We start from the raw sequence: 22,450 nt of genomic DNA, 5'->3' as shown, positions 1-22,450 counted from the left end.
TCAGCTAGTTTAACTTGGCTCCTGACTTTTATGTATGGACAAAAGAGCTGAATTCAGAGATGAGATTAAAGTTGCTGCTTTTGATAGTGAGGCAACATTTGATGAAGTATGTCATCAAGGAACCCTAATGAATTGAAGTCAAAGGGAATTGGGTGGGAATAAACTTCAGATGTTGGGCACTCCCTAACTCATGTCAGTCCTGGACAGTATCCTAGGCCCAAACATCCTTAGCTGCTTGGAGCATGATCATCTTTACATAATGTCAAAAATTGGGATGTTCTTTTCTGAATAGACATAAATGAATACTGGCCCAGCTAATGGTATGCATATTCATAAGTGAATAAAACACTTTTTAAAGAATTTTTTAATGAAAAAATTGCATACATGTTCAGTACCAACTTGTAACACTTCCAGAAAATGAAGCGTTCTACATTGATAACAAAGTATGGAGCTGGATGAACACAGCAGGCCAAGCAGCAACTTAGGAGCATAAAAGCTGACGAAACGTTATTTTTGGTTATCTCGGATTCTCTAGCATCTACAGTTTCCATTATCTCTGATACATCCTATATTGATGTCCTGCAAGATGTAGAGAACATTTAAACATGGGTTGTTATGTGGGCACACATTTCACTTGGTCTTCTACAAGTACCAAACAATTAATTATCTCAAGCAAGAGAGAATTGAACAATCTCCTCTTGCCATTAAATGGAAGAATAACATTTTACCATCACAATTGGTCAGGAACTTAACAGGCCCATGTTTAAATACTGTGGCTGCCAGAATTATCCAGATGCTGGGAGTTCTGCATCAAGTTACTCCCCTCCTAACTCCCTAATGTTTGTTTATCTACATCATGCAAATCAGAAGTATGATGGAATACTTCCCACTTGCTTGGAACATTGGAGCTACAATGGTGAAGAAACTCAGTACAGACTAAACAGTCTGTTTGATTAGCATCCCAAATACCATCTTAAATAATCGCTCTCCATGCTATAAATGAAGCAATAGTCTGTACCATTTAAAAGATGGACTGGAGCAACTCACCAAAGCGTTTTTGATCACGTGCTCCAAACAAAAGCTGGGCTCATAATGACTTGGAAAATATTGCTATTCCTTCGCAATCAAAGTAGTGGACTGCCTTACCCAACAGCACTATCAGTGCACAGTGACTGCAACAGTTCAAGAAAGCAGCTGACCATCACTTTCTCCGCAGTACTTGAGAGTGACCAATAAGTGTTCACCCAGCCAGTGTCAACTTCCTGTGAATGAATAAAAAAGGTCCATAGCTAGCTCTGAAGAATTCTCGTAGCTGTCATATTGCCTTATAATTTGTACTACCTTTTTTTAATTCTAAAGTCACCAAGTAGATAGCTTCTTATCGTTCTGTTTATGAAATCTGACAACTGTTTTACAACTTTAATTTCCGTCATTGTATTGTCCCGGCATTCCATATGGACCTCAATAATGCCCTGGCCGCCCCCCCACCATTTGGCATTGCCCTATGTTTGTGTGGGGAGAAGGCAGGAAACTGGAGCTGAGGAGGATCAGATCAGCTACGATGTCATTTGAGGGGTGGAGCAGACTCAATGGGCTGAATGGTCAACTTCTGCTCCTAAAGCTTGTGGTCCGATGTGCACTGTTTTCATGTTATCCATTTGATACGGGAACCTGGATTTGGGTGGGCTTGGTTTTTTTTTTTCTCCCCCTGTATGCAAATGCTTTGAAGAACTTAATATGTAATGTGCTGCTTCCAGATTTGTATTGGCCACTGTGCTGTTGCTGAATCAATTCTTCAGTGCTTTCCATTACTTTGCTGTCTGTTGATCGAATAACTGAATGTGAGCTATCTTTTGCTTTTCTTTCTAGGTGTGGTAAGACCACAGTGTGTCAGATGTTTGCTTCCTTGTTCAATCAGAAGCTGCACACAGTGAATTGTCATTTGCACTTGGAGACATCTGACTTCCTTGGGGGTTTGAGGCCTGTCAGACATAGTTGCAGCGAAGAAGTAAGTTTATTACTGGTTTGTAGCCACTAATCCATTTGTCAGCCCTTGTCAAGTAGTTAATTAAAGTTTGGCAGTGCCCCCACCACCATGACCAGATTCTGTCATTACATTCCCAAGCTAGCTGCTGGAATTGCTATCTTGAGTTAGTTTATTTGGCTCTGTTACGTGACTCAAACGTGGGGACAGAAAGTATAGAAAGCAAATCTGAACAATTATACTTTTACAACAAATCCGGTTGTGTACTTACTGTGAAATGGAAAGTGCAACTTAGGACATGAGTTTGTATTAAGCTGAATCATGTTTTGTGGATCAGGGAGTAAAACTGAAGAGAAAATAACTCCCAGAGATAGTAGGAGCTGCCGATGTTAGATCAAACTCCAGCAATGTGTAGATCTGGATGAACACAGCAGGCCGAGCAGCATCAGAGGAGCAGGAAAGCTGATGTTACCGGTCGAGACCCTTCTTCAGAAATGGGGGAGGGGAAGGGGATTCTGAAATGAGAGAGAGAGAGAGAGAGGGGAAGGCGGATGGAAGATTGATAAAGGAGCATACAGGTGGAGACGAGATGGACAGTTTAAAGAGATGGGGATGGAGCAAAGGTGAGTGTAGGTGGGGAGATAGAACATAAGAACTAGGAGCAGGAGTAGGCCATCTGGCCCCTCGACCCTGCCCCACCATTTAGTAAGATCATGGCTGATCTTTGAGACTCAGCTCCACTTACCCGCCCACTCACCATAACCCTTAATTCTTTTACTGTTCAAAAATTTATCAAGCCTTGCCTTAAAAACATTCAGTGAGGTAGCTTCAACCACTTCACTGGGCAGGAAATTCCACAGATTCATAACCCTTTGGGTGAAGAAGTTCCTCCTGACCTCAGTCCTTCATCTGCTTCCCTTTATTTTGAGGCGTTAGGGTAGGGGTTGGTCAGCCCAGGGAAGACGGACAATCAAGTGGGGGGGGGGGGGGGGTGAGGCTGGTAAGTAGGAGCTTGAAGTGGGGGAGTGGATAGGTGGGAGAAAGGCTGGACAGGTTAGGGATGCGGGGATGAGCTGGTTTTGGAATGCGGTGGGGGAAGGGGAGATTTTGAAACTGGTGAAGTCCACATTGATACCATTGGGCTGCAGGGTTCCCAAGCAGAATGAGTTGCTGTTCCTGCAACCTTCGGGTGGCATCATTATGGCACTGCAGGAGGCCCAGGATCGAAATGTCATCCACCTCCCCACCCTGATCTGCCTTCCAGAGGGATCACTCCCTTGTCTACTCCACACTACCTACCACCCCCTACACTTTTCCCTGCAACAGCAGGAAATGCTACACCTGCCCCTACACCTCCCCCCACACCCCATCCCAGGCCGCAAGAAAACCTTCCACATCAAACAGATGTTCACCTGCACATCTGCTAATGTGGCATATGGTATCCCCTGTTCCCGTTGTACCCTCCTCTACATTGGGGAAGCCAAGCAGAGGCATGGATACCACTTTGTGGAACACTGGCGCTTGGTTTGCAACAAACGACTGCACCTCCCAGTCACGCACCACTTCAGCTCCCTCTCTCACTCCTTGGATATCGTGTTCATCCTGGGCCGCCTCCAGTGCCACAGTGATGCCACCTGAAGGTTGCAAGAATGGCACCTCATATTTCGCTTGGGAACCCTGCAGCCCAAAGGTATCAACGTGGACTTCACAAGCTTCAAAATCTCCCCTACCGCAACCCAAAACTAGCCCAGCTTGTCCCAGCCTCCCTAATCTGTCTGTCCTTTCTCCCACCTATCCCCACCTCCCCCTACCTACCAGTCTCATCCCCACCTACTTGACTTGTCTGTCTTCCCTGGAGTGACCAACCCCCACCCTGACTCCCCAGCTCTACACCTTGTTATCTCAGAAAATAACTCTAGTTCTGTCTGTCTGACTGATAATAGGTTGAGTTGTGCCCATCTCTTGTAATGGGGTATTGATAACCTGCGTTATAATTGTGGACATTGCCTTGAAATATACTAGGATATGCATAAATCACACTTGGGAAATGGCTTTGCTTTGATTACCCATTTGCAGTACTGACACAATGAATCTGCTTGATTAACAAAAGAGATTTCAAATTCTACCCAGTACAGCCCAGAAGGTAGGAAATGTGAATGGTAGTTTGCCTTTAACACTGGCATTCTGCCCAGTCAGAGGGCTTTACAGCTGTGTAATGAAATAAAATGGGCGCCGATGTAATGAGGTTGAGAAGCCAAGTCTTGCAGCCAAGTGATAGGTTTAAGAAGGACGTTTTCACTTAAGACTGGAATAGCTGAAAACAGAAAATAAATCAGGCAGAACACATTAATATTATTTCATATTAAAGGGAATTGTCCATTCTTTTGTTTTTGTCTCTTTGGTTATTTGTTCCAGTCAAAGATCATGCAACAGAGAAAACCGAGTAATTCATAACAACCTGCATCAAAAAGGAACTAAACAGTAAGAAATCTGATCAAAATTGGTGTCCATTTCTCCTCTCCACTTTTGTGGTGGTCGGCAAATTTTTCAGGCAAAATCATGAAAGGAAAGGCCACTCTACTCCTTGAGCCTGTTCTGCTGGTTGGGTGGAGTATCTCTGATGCTCTGAGGAGCTGGTTTTGTTTCCAAAGACTATTAAAGGTTCACTGCTTAAACTGTGTGTAGAGTAGTGAGATAGTGGGTGAATCAGCTAGAAATATGAATTGGTCAGGAATTAAGACAAGTTTGCACAGGCATCACATGAAAGTAGTTGCCTCATAATGTAGTAAAACATACCAGATTTGTCTGTGTCTTAATTAAGTCCCTATACATGTGACACAAATTGGCAAGTAGTGCTGTTCTCCAGATTTTATTTTTTTGGAGGTGAGGTTAAGTGTTTACCTTTTTTAAGATGTATTTCTTGACCATTAGGATGGTGCCAACCCCAACAGACTGTTTGAGTGGCATGATGGACCTCTTGTACTTGCAATGAAGGAAGATAACATGTTTCTGATGGATGAAATCTCACTGGCGGATGATTCTGTTTTGGAAAGACTCAACAGGTTTTGTTAAAATCAGATTCACCAGTTTATTTTCAGATGTTTAAAGCAGGAATTGGATTGTTTCTAACCTTTTTCAACCGTTTTGTAATAGTTTCTATTTTGTATTGAATAACTTGTTTCAATGCTTGCGCAGTGTGCTGGAAGATGAACAGACACTCTTGCTCGCAGAAAAGGGAAGTGCAGAAGATGATACTGTGGAGCTCATTACAGCTGGAAACAGATTTAGGATACTTGCAACCATGAACCCTGGAGGTGATTTTGGCAAGAAGGAGGTAAGTGTGTAGTCATGGTACGATGATTTGAAATGATATAGTGCAGAAAATAAGCAGATGGCTAATGATCTAAGCAGGAAGAAAAACCTTTCCTTTATAACCAGTGTTTCACACCCTTTGACATACCACAGCACTTGTAGCCAATGTAGTTTTTTTTTGAAGTGGTAGTTCTGAGTTGCAATGTCAAAAAAAAAGTCAGGGCACCAATGTTCACAAAGCAAGCTGCCACAAATGGCACGCTAGTAGTGACCCAAGTGATTTTTTTTTCAATGTCAGCCAGCACGCTGAGAGGCACACCTTGCTGACCGTTGACGGAATTAATACCATATGACAGCATTTTCCATCCTGCAATATTCTCTCAGGCCTGCTGAGTGTGGCAGCCTATTTACGTGTTCACATATGAACGCATGGAGTCTACTTGCCTGAGTTATTACCACAAGTAGCAAGTTTTACCATTTTTGTTTATGGGATATGGGCATCATGGGCCGGGGTCATGTTTATCACCCTGGAGAAGGTGTCAGTGAGCTGTTTCATTGAACTACCGCTGTAGGTGTCTTGGGTAACTGGTTTATTTGTAACTATCTTGAATTTTTGACACTTTATTCAAATTATATTTTGGCCTTCACAGTGAGAGGCTTCAAATACAAGGAGAGGGCTGACTTGCTGCAATTGTACAGGACCTTGGTGAGGCCAAGAGTATTGTGTGAAGTTTTGGCCTCCTTTATCTGAGGAAGGACATTCTTGTTACGGAGGGAGTGCACAAGTGTTCACCGGACTGATTCTGGGTGGCAGGACTGAAACAAACATGAAGAGATCCTAGGCCAGTTAGGGCCATGTTTACTGGAGTCGAGTAGAATTAGCAGGAACCTCCTAGAAATCTATAACACTTCAACAGCACCACGCAGTATGAATGTAGGAAGGATGTTCCTATGACTGCTGAGTGCAAAATCAGAGTCACAGTCTCAGAATACAAGGTAGGCCAGAGGAGAAATTACTTCACCCAGAGAGTGGCAATCCTTTAGTGTTCTTTAATTCCCTTTAGCTTTAAGAACTATATCTAACTCCTTGGGAAAACATTTGATGCTTTCGCCTCAAATTGTTTTCCCTGGTAAAGCGTGTGGGGAGAAAGCAGGAGCATTGGATGATCCACCAAGATGCTATATTGAATGATTGTGTAGGCTTTAAGGACTGAGTGGCCTACTCCTCTTACTGTTTTCTATGTTGCAGTCATGTTTGCTCACTCTGGTTCTTGTCTTCCTTCCTCTGCAGTACTAGTGAACGTTCTGTGAGGATATTAGTCCCTGTCCTGCTGGGTACACCCTGAACAATTCATACCAATCTCATTTTTCCTAGAATTGATCCCCTCAACAATCTGTTCATTCTACACCATCCCTGAAGTCAGTCGTTCTATTCTTCTGCCCTGATGTCAACAGCATGTGGGACTGGGATCCTGAGATCCTTTTCAATTAATTTCATACTCCCTATGTTCTGTTTGCAGGTCCTAATTCCTCCTGTTCCTTGTGGGTTGGTATCACCATGGACCATGATCTGTGATGGTTCTCTTTCACCCTTTAGAGTGTCCAGTTGCCGTTCAGTGACATATTTGATCTTCATTTAGAAAGGGGATCAAGGGTGACAGGGAGAAGCAGGAGAATGGGGTTGGAAACAAGTCGGCTGTGACCGAATGGCGGGCAGATTGGATGGACTGAATTACCTAATTTTGACCCTGTATCTTATGATCATGTGACCAAGAGTGGGAGCAGGCCATGCTGGTGTCACGTCTGCAACTGCAGAAATGTCAGTTTGTTGCCCTGACCATATAATTCCATGTTGCTCTGCTGTCTCTCTCGCACGCTCCACTGACGCCGCCACTCCACCAATTTGTGCAGCTGACCCAATCCTGGCCCCATGAATTTGGCTGTTGTTGCATTCTCATGAGATAACTACTAGGGGAGAAGGCAAGTATCCAAACAGAGCAAGACCTGGACAGCAGCCATCATTAGGCCAATTGGAGACAACATTCGTGCCACAGGTGATGACTATTTCAAACGTGAGAAAGTCTAACCGCAATCCCTTAACGTTATATGGCATTGCCATCACTGAATACCCACTTGAACATCCTGAAGGGTTACCTTTCACTAGAAGCTCCATCCGAGTGCTACTAAGACTACAAGAGTAGATCCAGTGCTAGAAATACTACAAGTACATTTCCTGTGGTCTCCCCAGTGACTGTGCAGTCTGTCAACAAGGCACAAGTCAGAAAGGTAATGGAATATTCTCCTCTTGTCTGGAAAGGTTCAACCCTCAAGTTTGACACCATTTAGAAAAGCAAGCTGCTTCAGTGGCATCCTATTCACAACCTTCAACCATCACTCCTTTCACCAACAATGCACAGGAGCAGCAGCATGTATCATCTACACAATGCACTGCAGTAACTCACCAGAACTCCTCTGACAGCATCTTCTGATCCCAAGGCCTTTATTATCCGGAAGGACAAAGGCATCAGATGCATGGGAATACCTTCACTTACAAGTTGCCTAGACCAACCTGATTTCCGGTTATACTGCCGTTCCTTCACTGCCACTTGATCAAACTGCTGGAACTGCCTTTTTAACAGCATTGTAGGTGTACCTGCGCTCCAGTGGCTGCAATGTTTCATGGAAGCAGCTCACCACCATCTCCGAGCCAGTTCAGGATGGCCACAAATACTGGCCTAACCAGGGACACCACACCTATGAACAAACATAATGTTGTTTCATATTGTCTCAATACAATACTGAAAGCAGGAACTCTTGCAAAGTGAATTGATCTATTGCTTACGTTTCAGCTTTCTCCAGCCCTGAGGAACAGATTTACTGAGATCTGGTGTCCACCAATCAATAGCCGTGAGGATATGATGGCGATAATTCAACATAACCTAAGCCTTGGACTTTCTTTCCCTGAGCAAGATCGTCAAGGTGCGATGTGCTGTTCAATTTTCATTTTATTTTAGTTGGATATTTTTAGCTTTTTGAGGAATGACATGGGACAAAAGATTCTAATACTTAGAATCATAGCATGCAGATAGTGGTCATTCAGCCCATCAAGCCTGCACCAACTGTGTAAAAAGCATCCCACCCAGACCCAGCTCCCATCCCTGCATTTACTGTGGCTAATCCACTTAGCCTGCATATTCCCACACTCTTTAGGACAATTTAGCAGGGCCAATCCACCTACATCTGCATATTTTTGAACTGTGGAGGTAACTGGAGTACCCGGATTAAACCCATGCAGATACTGGCAGCATGTCCAGACTCCACACAGACAGTCACCCATACGTGTCCTGTTGAAACTCAGTCAGCTCATCAGTTTATTGGTTGCATGAATGAATCCTGGGCTGTGTGAAATCTAGCCAACTATTACGACTTGTGTGTGTTGTGCTCGAATAGATTTGAAAAATGGACTTGCCTGGTTCTTCAAAGAGATGTCCTATATGCTCCGTGAGTTGGGTTTTGATATTTAGGAGGCAGCAATTACTCCTGTACTCTTTGCTTAAGCATACAATCTATTTAATTCAAGGCAAGCATAAAACAAATTTTCGCTGCCAGGTTTGTGACAGGAAAGTTTTTGTGATGTGAGCTACCCCAGAAGCTCAGACAATTGGTGCTCAAAATTGTGTCAACAGGGAGGAAAATTTTCATGGATGGAATGGTGAAGTTCTCAGTTTTACATTTTCCATCATCTATTGAGTGAATTTATGCTCCACTATATTCTTACAATGGATTCAAGGCCAATCATTTCCAAGATCTGATGATAGGTTAATTGTAGTCTCCTTGTTTCAAGAACGTTAAGTACATGGAAAAACATAGGGAACAGGGAGCAAAATGAGAAATGGTGTTTTTTAAAATCTGCAATTGAAGTGGATGGTAATTTTTCCCTGCAAAACTAGTTTATTTTCCCCCTCCCTATATATTGCAGGTGAAGATATAGCTGAACTTATTTTGGATTTTATTGACTGGTTAAAGAATCAAGACTTTGGGCGCCGATGTGTGTTAAGTATCCGAGATCTCCTGTCCTGGGTAGAATTCATGAATGTTACAACAAGAAAAGCGACTGCAGATGTCATGGATTTGGATGAAGTTGGTGATTTTCAGCTTGATCCTGTGACTGGATTTATACATGCTGCGTGTCTCATCTGTATCGATGGAATTGGAACAGGTATTTTTGACGAGTGAAACTTCGTTGGGAGGAAAGGCAGGAATTTTTAGCACGTTTAAGACAATGTAAAATTCAAGTAATTGATGTTGGACTGTTCATATTTAATGATCCCAGTATATTTTAATGAAGTTAGTTAATGGAGAAAGAGCTTTTGAAAGTTTCTCATTTTGCAAAAAGTGGACTTGACATCTTTTGCATTTGGGATTCAAATTACTGTATTTTCAAACTGATTTTCCAGAAATGTAGTTGTCCAATGAAATTTATAACAGCTGCTACCTCCTGAGCAAGATACCTTGACAAAAAGTCCAAAGAGATTTGATTGTGTTTAGTGACATCCATTTTTGTGAGCCATGAACATTCCACACTTTATTTTTTGTTTTGCCTTTGAGACAATTTTTTTTTCTGAGTGTGAACCTCTGTGCGCGTGTGTCTATCAGTTTAGTAGAGTAAAGGTTTGTTTTTCAAATTGTAAGCTATTTATTTATTAAAGAAGCTGGGTTGATTTTATTTTTGTCTATTTTAATTCTAACATCGAGAAAGCATCAAAAAGCCAAATCATTCGAGGATGCTGGAGATCTGAAATGAAAAAGAACAGAAAATACTGGAGAAACTCAAGGTCTAGCAGCATCTGTGAAGAAAAAACTAAAGTTAACATTTCAAATATCCTGCAACTCTCCCTCAGAATTTAACTCCATTTCAAAACATCATGGACTACCATGATGTGTTACCATGGATTAATGGAACTCGAGAAAGACAGTGTACTCCTCCCACTGTGGTCGTAATATTAATTTTCTCAATATTGACAAAGTGTATATTACATGTGTTATAGGTTTGATCCTTTTGCATTCTTTCCCTACTAGGGTCTGCATTTTCTTCTCCAGAGGCTACTTTAGCTGCACGCAAAGCATGCCTGAGCTTCCTTTTAAAGAAACTGTCCAAGGTCACAAAGTTGTCCAAACAAATGTGGAATATGTTAAATAGTTATGATCAGAAAAGAAAGAGGAAAGTTGTATGGACTGAAAGCTATTTTGGAATTCATCCATTCTACATTCCCACCGGTAAGCATGAGTGATCAGAGAACAATCACATCGCTCTCACTATCCTCTCTGCGTCTTCCTTGGACAACGCCACATTTTTTTAAGCTGTTCAGTGTTCTCAGTGCAAGTCATAGAGTCATTCCATTAGCTCATATCAGAAAGGGGAAACCTTCAGGTAGCTCATTAAAGCTTTTGCAATTTTTGGAATTGAAATTGTTTTGGAAAGAATCTGGTCCTTCACGCCCCTAAGAAAATAAGACGTACAAGTAGCAGCAGTAATGCATTCAGTTTCCTCTATATTTTTGTTTTAAATTGCTTACTGACTGCAGTCAGAGCTCACCTAAATTAACCCATATGAGAATCTGGCCATTTGTAAGCTCTTGACTTGTGCACTGAATATTTATTACTTCCAAACTCCTTATCAAATGCTGTATTTCAGTTAATTCTGTACATAAAATGTGGTATGTGTGTTACTGTTAGAGAGCGCGGACACTGATGAGACGTTTCGGCCAAATGTTGACTTTCCTGCTTCTTGGATGCTGTCTGACCTGATGTGTTTTTCCAGCTCTGCGTTTACTGACTGTCAATTAGTGGCTTTGTTTGTTTGTTTTTACGCGCTTTTCTAGTCGCAAATTAGAAATTCGTGCTGGAGTTGCTTGTTATCAATTACCAATGAATGCTGAGCCCTGTAATGTTATATCCCTGCAGCAACTTTAGGAAAGTACACGTACCATTCAATGAACTTGTTGTTCCAGACTTCTCTTCCACATGGGTTTTCCTTGCCCTTTTTCTGATTCTGTTGTAGACTAACTGTTAGAGACCGTTTACTCCCTTATTATGTGCAGTTTAACATAAGGTCAAAGGCAGATATGATGGAGATGACAAGGTGTAGAGCTGGATGAACACAGCAGGCCAAGCAGCACCAGAGGAGCAGGAAGGCTGACGTTTCGGGCCTACACCCCCCCCTTCTTTTTTCTGAAGAAGGGCCTAGGCCCGAAACGTCAGCCTTCCTGCTCCTCTGGTGCTGCTTGGCCTGCTGTGTTCATCCAGCTCTACACCTTGTTATCTCAGATTCTCTGACATCTGCAGTTCCTACTATCTCTGCAAATGTGATGGACTCTGTTCTCATCTAGTAACCTGTTCAGGCTGTTACGATACACCTCTTGAGCAGGGGGACTTGAGGTAGAGAGACAACAACAGTACCACAACTATACCTCCTAGCTACGATTAAACTTATAAATATTGCTAAATTAATCAGTTTACTGCCTTCAAAGACCCTTTTTTTGAAAAGGCAATTTTAATATCAAAAACAGTGACTTCCAATTGCTTCAAGGTTGATTTCCTGAGTTGATTTTTTTTCCTAAACATTGAATCTTTCACAAATGAGGTTTGTTTAATCTAACATTCAGCTTTGAAATATTTGTGTTTTTTCTAAATAATTGTCTTTTGTTCTGTGCATTCATTTCAATTTGTTTATCCTGATTAAACTGGCTTATTTGTACTCTTACAGTCTACCTGCAGCAAGACTTAATTTTCACATTTGGGCAAAATTGATCAGATTGCCTCAGTTGATGGATTCTGGGGGTTGCGGGTGTGCTGGAGAGCAGAGTGTTATTTTAATGTGACTGATATTTAAAGGGTTTAAAGAACCTACCGTGCATGTATTTAAATCTGTGTGTGTATTGATGTTTTCAGTAGGGGCTGTTGGAGAGAAAGCGGCAGTCACAGACTACGCACTGAATGCTAACACAACAGCAATGAATGCCCAGAGACTTTTGCGAGCATTGAAGTTAAAGAGGCCGATTCTATTGGAGGGATCACCAGGGGTTGGCAAGACAAGCTTGGTAGCAGCTCTGGCAAAGGCCTCTGGAAACCAGCTAGTCCGAATCAATCTTTCAGAGCAAACGGTAAGCTTTTGTGATAATGAAGCCTTTGTTTCATCCCTCCCCCTGCTCAAATCTATTTTAAAAGTGGACCGCATTCTGAGGAAACTAGATGAAGAGTATGATTTGAGCTTTTCGCAAAGCAGGACTTCAGTGTACCAACATTACAATAAATTATAAACCAGCCTATCAAGCCTGCCCTGCCATTCTAGATCATGATTGATAATTTCCACACACAGTTTCCAATATCTTTAGAAGCCTATTAATTTCTGTCTTGAGCCTGCTTGAAAATTGAAACTTGTGCCGTGTTCATGACGTAGAGTTCCCAAGTCTACTGCCCTTTGAGTGAAGAAATTCTTCCTCATATGAGACTGAAACAGGCTGCCCCATATCCTGAGAATATGTCTCATGGTTCTAGAATCATTTGCCAGAGGGAATGTCCTATCTATATCCATCCTGTCACACTCTAAGAATGTTAAGTATTGATGACATCACCTGCCATTCTTCAAAATTCTGGTGAAACTAGGTCTGTATTCTCTCCAAATTAAACAATTATGTCATCCCAGGGATTAGTTTCAAGCATATCTGCTGCAAGTGTAAGGAGACCAAAACTGTATGCAAAATGCCAGGTGAGTTCTCACCAGGTTCTAAAGAATTGCAGCAAGCCCGCCATTTACTCCTGCACTCAAATCCCTTTGTGATGAATGCCCACATGCCACTTGTCTTCCTAATTGCTTCCTGTACGTTCACGATAGCTTTGTGACTCATTAATGAGGGATCATCTTTTTGGCCACCTGCACTTCGGAAGCACACTCTATTTAAGAAATAATCTCTGCTTTTTTTAATAAAATTGAATAATTTCATACTTAATATCTGTATAATGCCTTACACAACCTTTTTGTAATATCAAAACTGAACAGGTTAGTTTGAAAATATCTGCAGAACTAGTGGACATCGTAAAGTAGTTCAGTCATATGAACTGACCTTTAATTATAGTCAAGATTGAAATATGGGAAAGACAGCCATCAATTTGTAAATAAGAAATAAATGAACAGATCCCTTGCAGTATATGGCATTTAATTTGGCTGGAAATGATAGAAAGTGCAGATTGAGATTTTATTGATGTCTAGATGGCATTTAGTGTACCCAATGTAACACATAATTGCAATAAATCAGTATTTGTCATTGTTAGCTTAAGGAGTTATTACATAAAGTTGTGACTTGAGTGTTCTTTGGCACGGTAGTAGTATCCCTACCCACGAGCCAGGAGATCTGGAATTTGAGTGCAACCCGTTTTAAGAGGTGTGGTGTAACATTGCCGGACAGGTTGATATTTTACAAGTGTATAAAGTTGTGACTGTTCAGTGCTGCACAGTTAGATATTAAGATCTATTTTGTCTTGTTTGCAGCCAGAGATTTCTCCACCAAAAAAAATTAAAGTCAATGACAAAGATTGTGTTTTGTTTTAATTCTTTTTATTTTGGTGTACCTATGATCTGCAATGATGATTGGCTCTCTCCTGTTCCTATAGGATGTGACTGACTTGTTTGGGACAGACCTGCCTGTTGAGGGAGGTAAAGGAGGTGAATTTGCCTGGCGTGATGGCCCTCTGCTTGCAGCCCTCAAGGCTGGACATTGGATTGTCTTAGATGAGGTGAGTGCTGTAGGAATGATTTGATTCAACTCATCACCATGTATTATGACGTGACTATCTTCTAGACTTTAAACTTAGCACAGAAGTGTAATCGTTATAGGTAGTTTCTCCTGTGGATGTGAGTTGGATTTTTTACACTTTGGAACAGGAATTGATAGCAGTGACGTTCATAACGCATTGACAGCTTTAGTGTTGCCCTCTACTCCTGAGTGACAACCGAAATTAATTCACAGTTACTAGATTTAATGACTTAACTGCATCTTTGATATGTTGGATTTTTGCACACATCTGCATTTCCCTTCTCCACCACTTTGTAGCTATCATTTCACTAAACAGTTAGACAGATGTGTTTGGAGATCTCCTGTGAGCTGGTCGCACATCCACGACTGCAAAATGCATCCACTTAGTTTTGTTGTTTGTTTTTTTTAACCCGACCTAATTGTAAATGTGGAAGATTTCTTGCTAATGTGGGCTGACTCTGGTCAGGAATTCATAGAATGAAGAACTTTCGATGAAAATGTGCTGCTCTCTGTACAGTCAGCCTGAGGATTGCAACGGCTAGCAGCTCAATATTCTGCTGGGTGGAGGAAGCTTTGTTATCTTACTTAGCACCTGTTTTCTCATTCCTGTCTAACATGATTCCTTAATTCCATAGCTTAAGGAGCATGTGATTTTAGAATCAACAGAATATAACATCAGAAATAATCAGGCTGTACCGGTGATGGTTTTTCAGCTCTTAATATTTTGTATGGCAAGTCTTTTGAAATATAACGCGATCATTCAGTTTAGCTGCTCATATTCTAATTTTGTTATGCAAAAGGTTCTGTGCATTTGTTTGTACAGGCACCACTAAATATCTGAGGGTTCTTAGAGCTGTACATTCAGTGCTGTTGAGATGTGTCTCCCATCCATACTAATGCCCAATGCCAAATCCACAATGCCATTTCTCTATTTTCAGCAACAGTAATCCAGAAACAAGCTGTGTATGGCATTAATAACATCAAAAACAATTGTCAACCTTATTCTTTCAGTTAAACCTAGCTTCCCAGTCTGTGCTAGAGGGACTGAACTCCTGCTTTGACCATCGTGCTGAGATTTTTATTCCCGAGTTGGGTCGTTGCTTCATTGTGGAGCATAACAGGACCAAGATCTTTGGTTGTCAGAATCCGTATCACCAAGGAGGTGGAAGGAAGGGTCTCCCCAAGTCTTTCCTCAATCGATTCACACAGGTAATGCCAGAAATGAGTGCAATTCAGGAGGTCTTCCACTGGAGCCTAAAAATTGACCTCAGTCATACTTAAGAGTAAAAGACATGTAGATTCTCAGTTGCTGAGCTGTTTTTTTTGATTGATTAAAAAGAAACATTTGTGTTGCATTTCGGGCGAGGCAGCTTTGATATTTTCACCCTCTGAAAACCTTGAAGCAGATGATTCCTCAGTGATTTTATTCTTCCCCACGTTGAATAGTACAGCACAGGAACAGGCTCTTCAGCCTACCTTGTCCACACTGGCTGTGACGCCATTCTAAACTAACCTGTTAGCCTGCGCATTGTCTGTATCTTTCTGTTTCCTGCCTGCTCAAGGATCTGTCTAAATGCCTCTTAAAACTTTACTATCTGTTTCTACCACCTCCCCTTGCAGCACATTCCAGGTGCCTAATACTCTCTTGCATTTCTTAAATTAAAAAAACCCACCTCACACATCTCCTTTAAACTTTCCCCACTCTCACTTTAAACCAATGCCCCCCTGTATTTGACATTTCTACTTCTCATAATTTTACATCAAACAGGTCAACCACAGCCTCTACTGTTATAGTGAAAACAATCCAAGTTTGTTGAACCTGTCTTTATAGCTAATACTCTGCAATCCAGGTAACCTACTGTAAATCTCTTTTTCATCTTCTCCAAAGCCCCCACATCCTTCCTATTGTATAGAGACCAGACTGCATACATTTCTTCAAATGTGACTTCACAAAAGCCATAGATAGCAGCAACGTGACCTGCCAACTTTTATATCACTGCCTGACCAATGAAGACAAGGACACTGTATGCCTTCTTTACCATGTTATCCACTCATGTTGCTGCATTCAGAGAGGTCTGGACTTGGACCCTGTGATTCCTGTGTATATCAATGTTCCTAATAGCCCTGTTTATATACTGTTTCCTTTCCTCTTGCATTTCACTTTCCAAAATGCATTACCTCACACTGGTCTAAACTCCGTCTCCCGTTTCTCTGCCCAACTGCTGTATGCTTTGACAACCTTCTTCATTATCCACTATTCCTTCAATATTTGCGTTGTGATTGGAATCCGGTGGATCTCATTTGCAGATCCTTGATTTGAGGTTGTCAATCTGCCTCAATCAGAGAGCCTTGGATGATGGATATAACAGGAGATTCAGAATTTCTTCACTTCAAGGACTGACTGTGAGCTGGCTGGCTCACAGTCAGTGTATTTTGCACATGTAAGTAATGGGTAATGCGGTGATGGGATACTGGCCTCTGCAATTATTTCATCCATAAACTTGCTAATCAGGCAACTTACATTTTCATGTGAATCATTAACATAAATAACAAACAACAGAGGTCCCAGCACTGATCCTTGTGGAACCCCATTGTAATGGTTCCAAATGAGTTTAAATACTGCAGTGGAACTTGAGCTGCCAGATCAGTCTTTGCCAACATTTTATATGCAGTAATAAGTTTTCCTTCTTTTCAAAACACTTGCATAACGGTATTTTGTTGTTTGCCAATGTGTTTAAGATTTAAGCAACTCCAATGCAAAAAGTAATGCCAAATTTACCTGGAATAATTTCCATGTGCATCTTGGCAGTAGTTTAGTGTGTAATGTTCTGTTTCGAAGCTAATGTTGATTTTTATTTTGTAGGTTTATGTGGATCAACTTTCAGTTAAAGACATGGAGTACATTGCTGATACCATGTTTCCTGCGATTGGTAAAAATATTGTAAGCAAAATGGTTCAATTTAATTGCAAGGTAAAGAATCTGCTGTTTTGTTTTGTTCAGAGTGTAAGATTGGATGAAAAGCTCTGAACACCACCTAATTTAGTTTTTTCCGTTCTTGGAAGATTAACCAAGAAGTAATGGTGGAAAGAAAATGGGGACAGAAAGGAGGACCGTGGGAGTTTAACTTGCGGGATCTCTTTCGGTGGTGCCAGCTGATGTTGGTGGATCAGATGCCTGGATGCTACGATCCAGGGCAACATGTTGCTTTGGTATATGCGGACCGAATGCGATCCACTGCAGACAGAAACCATGTAAGCATGTCAACTGAACTTTTCTCTGATAAATAGTTTACAGTCTTTTTTTAAAATTTCCTGTTACTGCTTAGAGTAAATCTGTGTTGTGGAAAAATCTGTGCATTTTGGTTGGTAACTACATTATATGACTTGTATATCTTTTCGGAGTTAAGTATTTTTGAGAATTTTTGAATGTTTGATCACTGCATAAAACTTCAGTAGATGTAGTTCTTCAAGAATGTTCCTGATAACCAGGGATCTCAGTTTGAGGAAACAGTAAGGCCCTTCAGGTCTGAGATAAGGAGAAACTTCTTCACTCCGACAGTGATAAGCCTTTAGAATTCACGGCCATTACAGTTGAGGCCAAAGCAGTGAATACGTTTAAGAATGAGTTAGAAGTAGCTCTTAGTCGTTAGGGCTAAAGAGATCAATAAATAAAGCAGGAGCTGGATACTGAGTTGGATGATCAACCCCAGTCATATTGAACAGAGAAGCATGTGTGAAGGGCTGAATGGCCTCCTCCTCCTATTTTCTGTGTTTCAAACCTTCTTAAAACACCAACCTCTCTAAGCTAGTGCTTTGAGCATTCAGTCTTGAAAACCAAGGTGATCAATCTATCAGTTTTATGCCCGGGGTAACTGAGTTTCATCATCAGAATTAAAGTTAAATTAATTCATTTCAAGTCCTTTCTTGGTAAATTGTTCATTCCACGAGACCATAAGTGCATTTGAGTTGATGATTGATAAATCCACTTACAAACTGAAACGGGGGAACAGTAACTCCATTTAAGACCCACTTTTTATTTATGCTATAATAATCACTTCAGCATAAAATTACAGTTGAAATTGCCTTTGTGCGTAAGAAGCTCATTGACTTGGTTATTTAAAATGTTGTTTTGCTTTCTTTCTCTGCAAGATGTTTTCTGTATTTAAAGAAACATTTTCTTCAGAAGATGTTGGAATTCACTCTCATCCCTACACTGGGTCCAGAAAATTCCACATCACACCACAGCAGGTTCAGGTTTGTGACTTTGCTCTGTACTTTTACTTTTGGGTAAACCAGTGTTCAGACTTTGTGCAAAAAAACACTTGTTCAGCCTTTTCATTTAGTTGCCTCGAGCAAGCAGTAGGAGCATAACAGTAACTGTTGCTATTGTGCTTTTTCTTGTTTAAGGTTGGTTATTCCATACTTTCTCGTAACGGGTTCATCATTCCCATGACAAACAAGCAGCTGTCTGTTCTTCACCATTCACTTCAGCCACTGGAGTCCATTATGAAGTGTGCACAGATGGGCTGGATGGTTATTCTAGTGGGGCCAGCTGCCAGTGGGAAAACCAGCCTCATCCAACTCTTGGCTCTTCTGACAGGCCAAAACCTAAGAGTCATGGCAATGAACAGTGCTATGGACACAACAGAGCTACTTGGCGGATTTGAGCAGGTGAGGTATTCATTTTATTTTTTGTTTTTTTAGTTCATTAACGGGATGAGGGCATCGCTGGCTAGGCAACATTTTATTGCCCATCCCTAATTTCCCAAGAGGGCAGTTGAGAGTAAACCACATTGCTGTGGGTCTGGAGTCACTTGTAGGCCAGACCAGCTAAGGATGGTAGTTTCCTTCCCTAAAAGACATTAGTGAACCGTGTGGGATTTTCCAACAATCAACACTGCATTCGGTTGGTTATTATTAGATTCTTAATTCAAGATATTTTATTGAATTCAAATTCCACTATCTGCCGTGGCAGATTCGAATCCGGGTCCCCAGAATGTTATCTGTGTCTCTGGATTAACAGTCAGGCTATAGTACCCACTAGGCATCGCCTCCCCTAGAGCTATTACAATTTCAAACAGCGTACCTCTATCAAATTTATTTATCTGGCTGATGTGTTTTGTTCATTTATTTCAGTTACTCTTTATTTGTTGACATTGAGACCTCATCAGTGTGAGGAGGATATGTCATCCATTTGTTTGCAGTATTTGCAAAAATCGTTAGGAATGATCCATGTGTCACTTTGAACAAAACCGGGTGATTTATTTCAACGAGTCCATGTTTTGTGAATTTTCTTTGACTTCAGTCTCACTTTGCTTTAACCAATTCATGATTTGAATTTTTACCTGGTAGCCATTTAAATTTTAAACTAAGCTTCTGTGCTTCACCACTCTGAAGCCCATTTTCATAGTATTGTTTTGGCTTTATTTTACGCAGTTGCGATCTTGCACTGCGAACACTGCTTGTTTTATTGTGATTTTAAACAGAAATGCTGCCAACTCATTTACTCTGTACCATAGAACCGAGTAAATTTGCAGCATAGAAGCTATTTGACCCTTGGAATGTGCACATTCTTAGACAACATAAAACTAATCCTGCCATTCTTTTTATCAATGGCCATGTAATTCTTTGCTTCACATTTCCCCAAGGTTCGCTGGTCACTGAATCACTTCCTGTGAAGTATTCTGACCCCCAACAAGCAAAATTGAACAAAGATCATCCATAATCCTTTTGATTCACCAATTGTGTGAAATTAATTATCCTCCACCCTACCTCCCAAACAGGAAGCAATACTCTCATTTCCCCTTTTTCTTCTGTGCCGCCAGCACACATTCGCAGCCAGGCACACAGACACATCAGATCTTTGCTGTTGTGTGTTTGAGTCCCGATTAACTCAGTCTTTTTCACAACTACGGTTTTCCATTTTTGGGATCATCCCATTTCAGGTCAATATCATTAGGGTAATTTGTATTTTGGTGAGAAAAAGAAACTGCTGCCTGCATTCAGTGTAACCAAGTTGTTGGTTTGTACAATTGTTTTATAACCTATTTCTATCATACTTTGAAACAGTTTTGAGTCCAACAAGTTGTACAAAGAGATATGAGTCTTTGTTTTTATCTGATGTTGCACACTACTTTTCTATATATCTGTCATGTCATCATTGAACATTTTGTAACACGGCAATTTATTCAAAATTGCTAGTGACCTTGTATAACAAACTTGATCTTCAGTGAATCCTTTTGGATGCCTTTCTAGTCCATTACTTTTGTTGCTTTTTGTTAATATGGCTATAGTTGAAAAAGAAAGAGACCAGCTGCCGAAACTTTTTTTGTCTTGCACTCAACGAGTTCAAGCACATTTTTTTTAGCAGTGACACTCAAGTTCTATAATACCAAGTGACAATCTATTAATTTGCATAATTAATGTCTTTTTTGAATTTGAAAAAGTGTAATGGTGAATGCCCTCTTTCTTTCAACTCAACCTGAAATATTGAAGATAGAGAGGGTGGAGAAAACCATATCAACTGGTTTCATGTGCATTTTGCAGGTTGATATTACACGTCCATGGCAGAGTTTAGTTGGAAAGGTGAAAGATGTCGTCAGTGCTATCACCAGAGATGTTCTGCTTTCCATGGACTCTGGCCCTGACGATGGTGTTCTTCTCAAACTCTGGAATTCATTCCTTCTCAGTCATTCGTGTTGCCTGAATGAAGATTGTGATTCTGCCATTTCTTCTGATGCAGTGAACAAATTGGAGAGTTTACTTATTCTCCTCCAGCGTTTTAACAACAAAGTGAACACTCTGTCACCTGCAGGTATGCGATTCATGAGATATTTCTAAAATGCAAGCATGTGATTTGTTTTGCACAAATAATGTATTTGACTTTGAGTACCTAAAATGTGGGATACAGTGGCTCAGTCATTAGTGCTGCAGCCTCACAGCACCAGGGACCGGGGTTCAGTTCCTCCCTCGAGCGACTGTCTGTGTGGAGTTTGCACATTCTCCCCATGTCTGTGTAAATTTCCTCCGTGTACTCTGGTTTCCTCCGACAGTCAAAGATCTGTAGATTAGGTGGATTGGCCATGCTAAATTGCCCGTAATATCCAGGGATGTGTAAGCTGGGAGGATTAGCCTTTGGAAATGTAGGGTTACAGGGATAGGATGCGGCAGGGGTGGTGTGAGGGGGAAGAGAGGGATTGGTATGAACTTGATGGGGTGAATGGCCTGTTTCCACACGATAGGGGTGCTATGGTTATGAAATAACTTTAGAGATGTTGGCCCAAATTAAGTAATTTAAATTACAGAATATTATTTATACAGCTCATGTTTTGGTTGAATAGTTTTAAACGCATTGTTTGTTATGAAGGTATTCCCAGTTCTGATTTCAAAGTTGTTGATTTCTTTTGGTGATACTGGCTTCCCCTGATTTGCCTACCAATACCTTGTACGTGGTGGTCATTAATCTGGAGTGACACATTATGTATGTTAGAGGGTAGCTTATTGATCACTTCAAGCTTTTGTTTTAATTGATTCATTTGTTCGATGTTGGCATCACTGGCTGGCCAGCTTTTTATTGCCTGTCCCTAATTGCCCTTGAAGGTGGTGGTGGTGAGCTTCCTTCTTGAACCACTGCATTCCATATGCTGTGGGTTGACCCATAATGCCCTTAGGGAGGGAATTCTAGGATTTTGAATCAACGACAGTGAAGGAACAGCAATATATTTCCAAGTCAGGATGGTAAGTGGCTTTGAGGGGAACTTGAAGGTGGTGGTGTTCCCGTGTATCTACTGCCCTTGTCCTTCTAGGTTAAAGTGTGGACTTCGAAGGTGCTGTGAGGAACTTTGGTGAATTTCTGCAGTGCATATTGTAGATAGTAGCAGCAGTGTGTACGGAGCTTCACTGTTGGAGAGAGTGGATGTTTGTGGACATGTTGCTAATCAAGCAGGCTGCTTTGTCCCGGTTGGTGGAATGCTTCAAGTATTGTTGGGGCTGCACCCATCCAGACAAGTGAGGAGTATTCCATCACATTCCTGATGTGCCTTGCAGATGGTGGACAGGCTTGGGGGTGAGGAGGGGGGTGTCAGGAGGTGAGTTACTTGCTGCAGCATTCCTAGCCTTGGACTGCTGTTGTAGCCACTGAGTTTATGTGGTGAGTCCAGTTGAGTTTCTGGTCAAAAATAACCTCAGGATGTTAATGGTGGGGGATTCGGGGATGGTATTACCTTTGAATGTCAAGGGATGCTGGTTAGATTATCTCTTGCTGGTGATGATCATAGCCTGATACTTGTGAATCATGAACATTACTTGCCACTTGTCAACCCAAGCCTGGATATTGTCCAGA

The 22,450-nt window shown here is 41.3% G+C and overlaps 1 protein-coding gene across 1 annotated transcript in view; it reads left to right on the top strand.

The window, feature by feature from the left end:
- Positions 1-22,450, top strand: part of mdn1 (midasin AAA ATPase 1) — a 174,473-nt gene that overhangs the window by 55,688 nt on the left and 96,335 nt on the right. Inside the window, exons 30-43 of the mRNA XM_048530338.2 lie at positions 1,870-2,008; positions 4,916-5,046; positions 5,180-5,318; positions 8,146-8,275; positions 9,276-9,515; positions 10,376-10,573; positions 12,248-12,459; positions 13,967-14,089; positions 15,121-15,318; positions 16,973-17,080; positions 17,173-17,361; positions 18,259-18,363; positions 18,517-18,780; positions 20,656-20,923. Of these exons, the coding sequence (XP_048386295.2) occupies positions 1,870-2,008; positions 4,916-5,046; positions 5,180-5,318; positions 8,146-8,275; positions 9,276-9,515; positions 10,376-10,573; positions 12,248-12,459; positions 13,967-14,089; positions 15,121-15,318; positions 16,973-17,080; positions 17,173-17,361; positions 18,259-18,363; positions 18,517-18,780; positions 20,656-20,923 (2,444 nt within the window). The remainder of the gene's footprint in view (positions 1-1,869; positions 2,009-4,915; positions 5,047-5,179; positions 5,319-8,145; positions 8,276-9,275; positions 9,516-10,375; positions 10,574-12,247; positions 12,460-13,966; positions 14,090-15,120; positions 15,319-16,972; positions 17,081-17,172; positions 17,362-18,258; positions 18,364-18,516; positions 18,781-20,655; positions 20,924-22,450) is intronic.

Source organism: Stegostoma tigrinum, chromosome 4 (genome assembly GCF_030684315.1).
Source record: "Stegostoma tigrinum isolate sSteTig4 chromosome 4, sSteTig4.hap1, whole genome shotgun sequence".
In the NCBI taxonomy this organism is placed as follows: Eukaryota; Metazoa; Chordata; class Chondrichthyes; order Orectolobiformes; family Stegostomatidae; genus Stegostoma; species Stegostoma tigrinum.
Note: the sequence above shows the minus strand (reverse complement) of the source record. Positions and strands in the feature narration are given on the sequence as shown.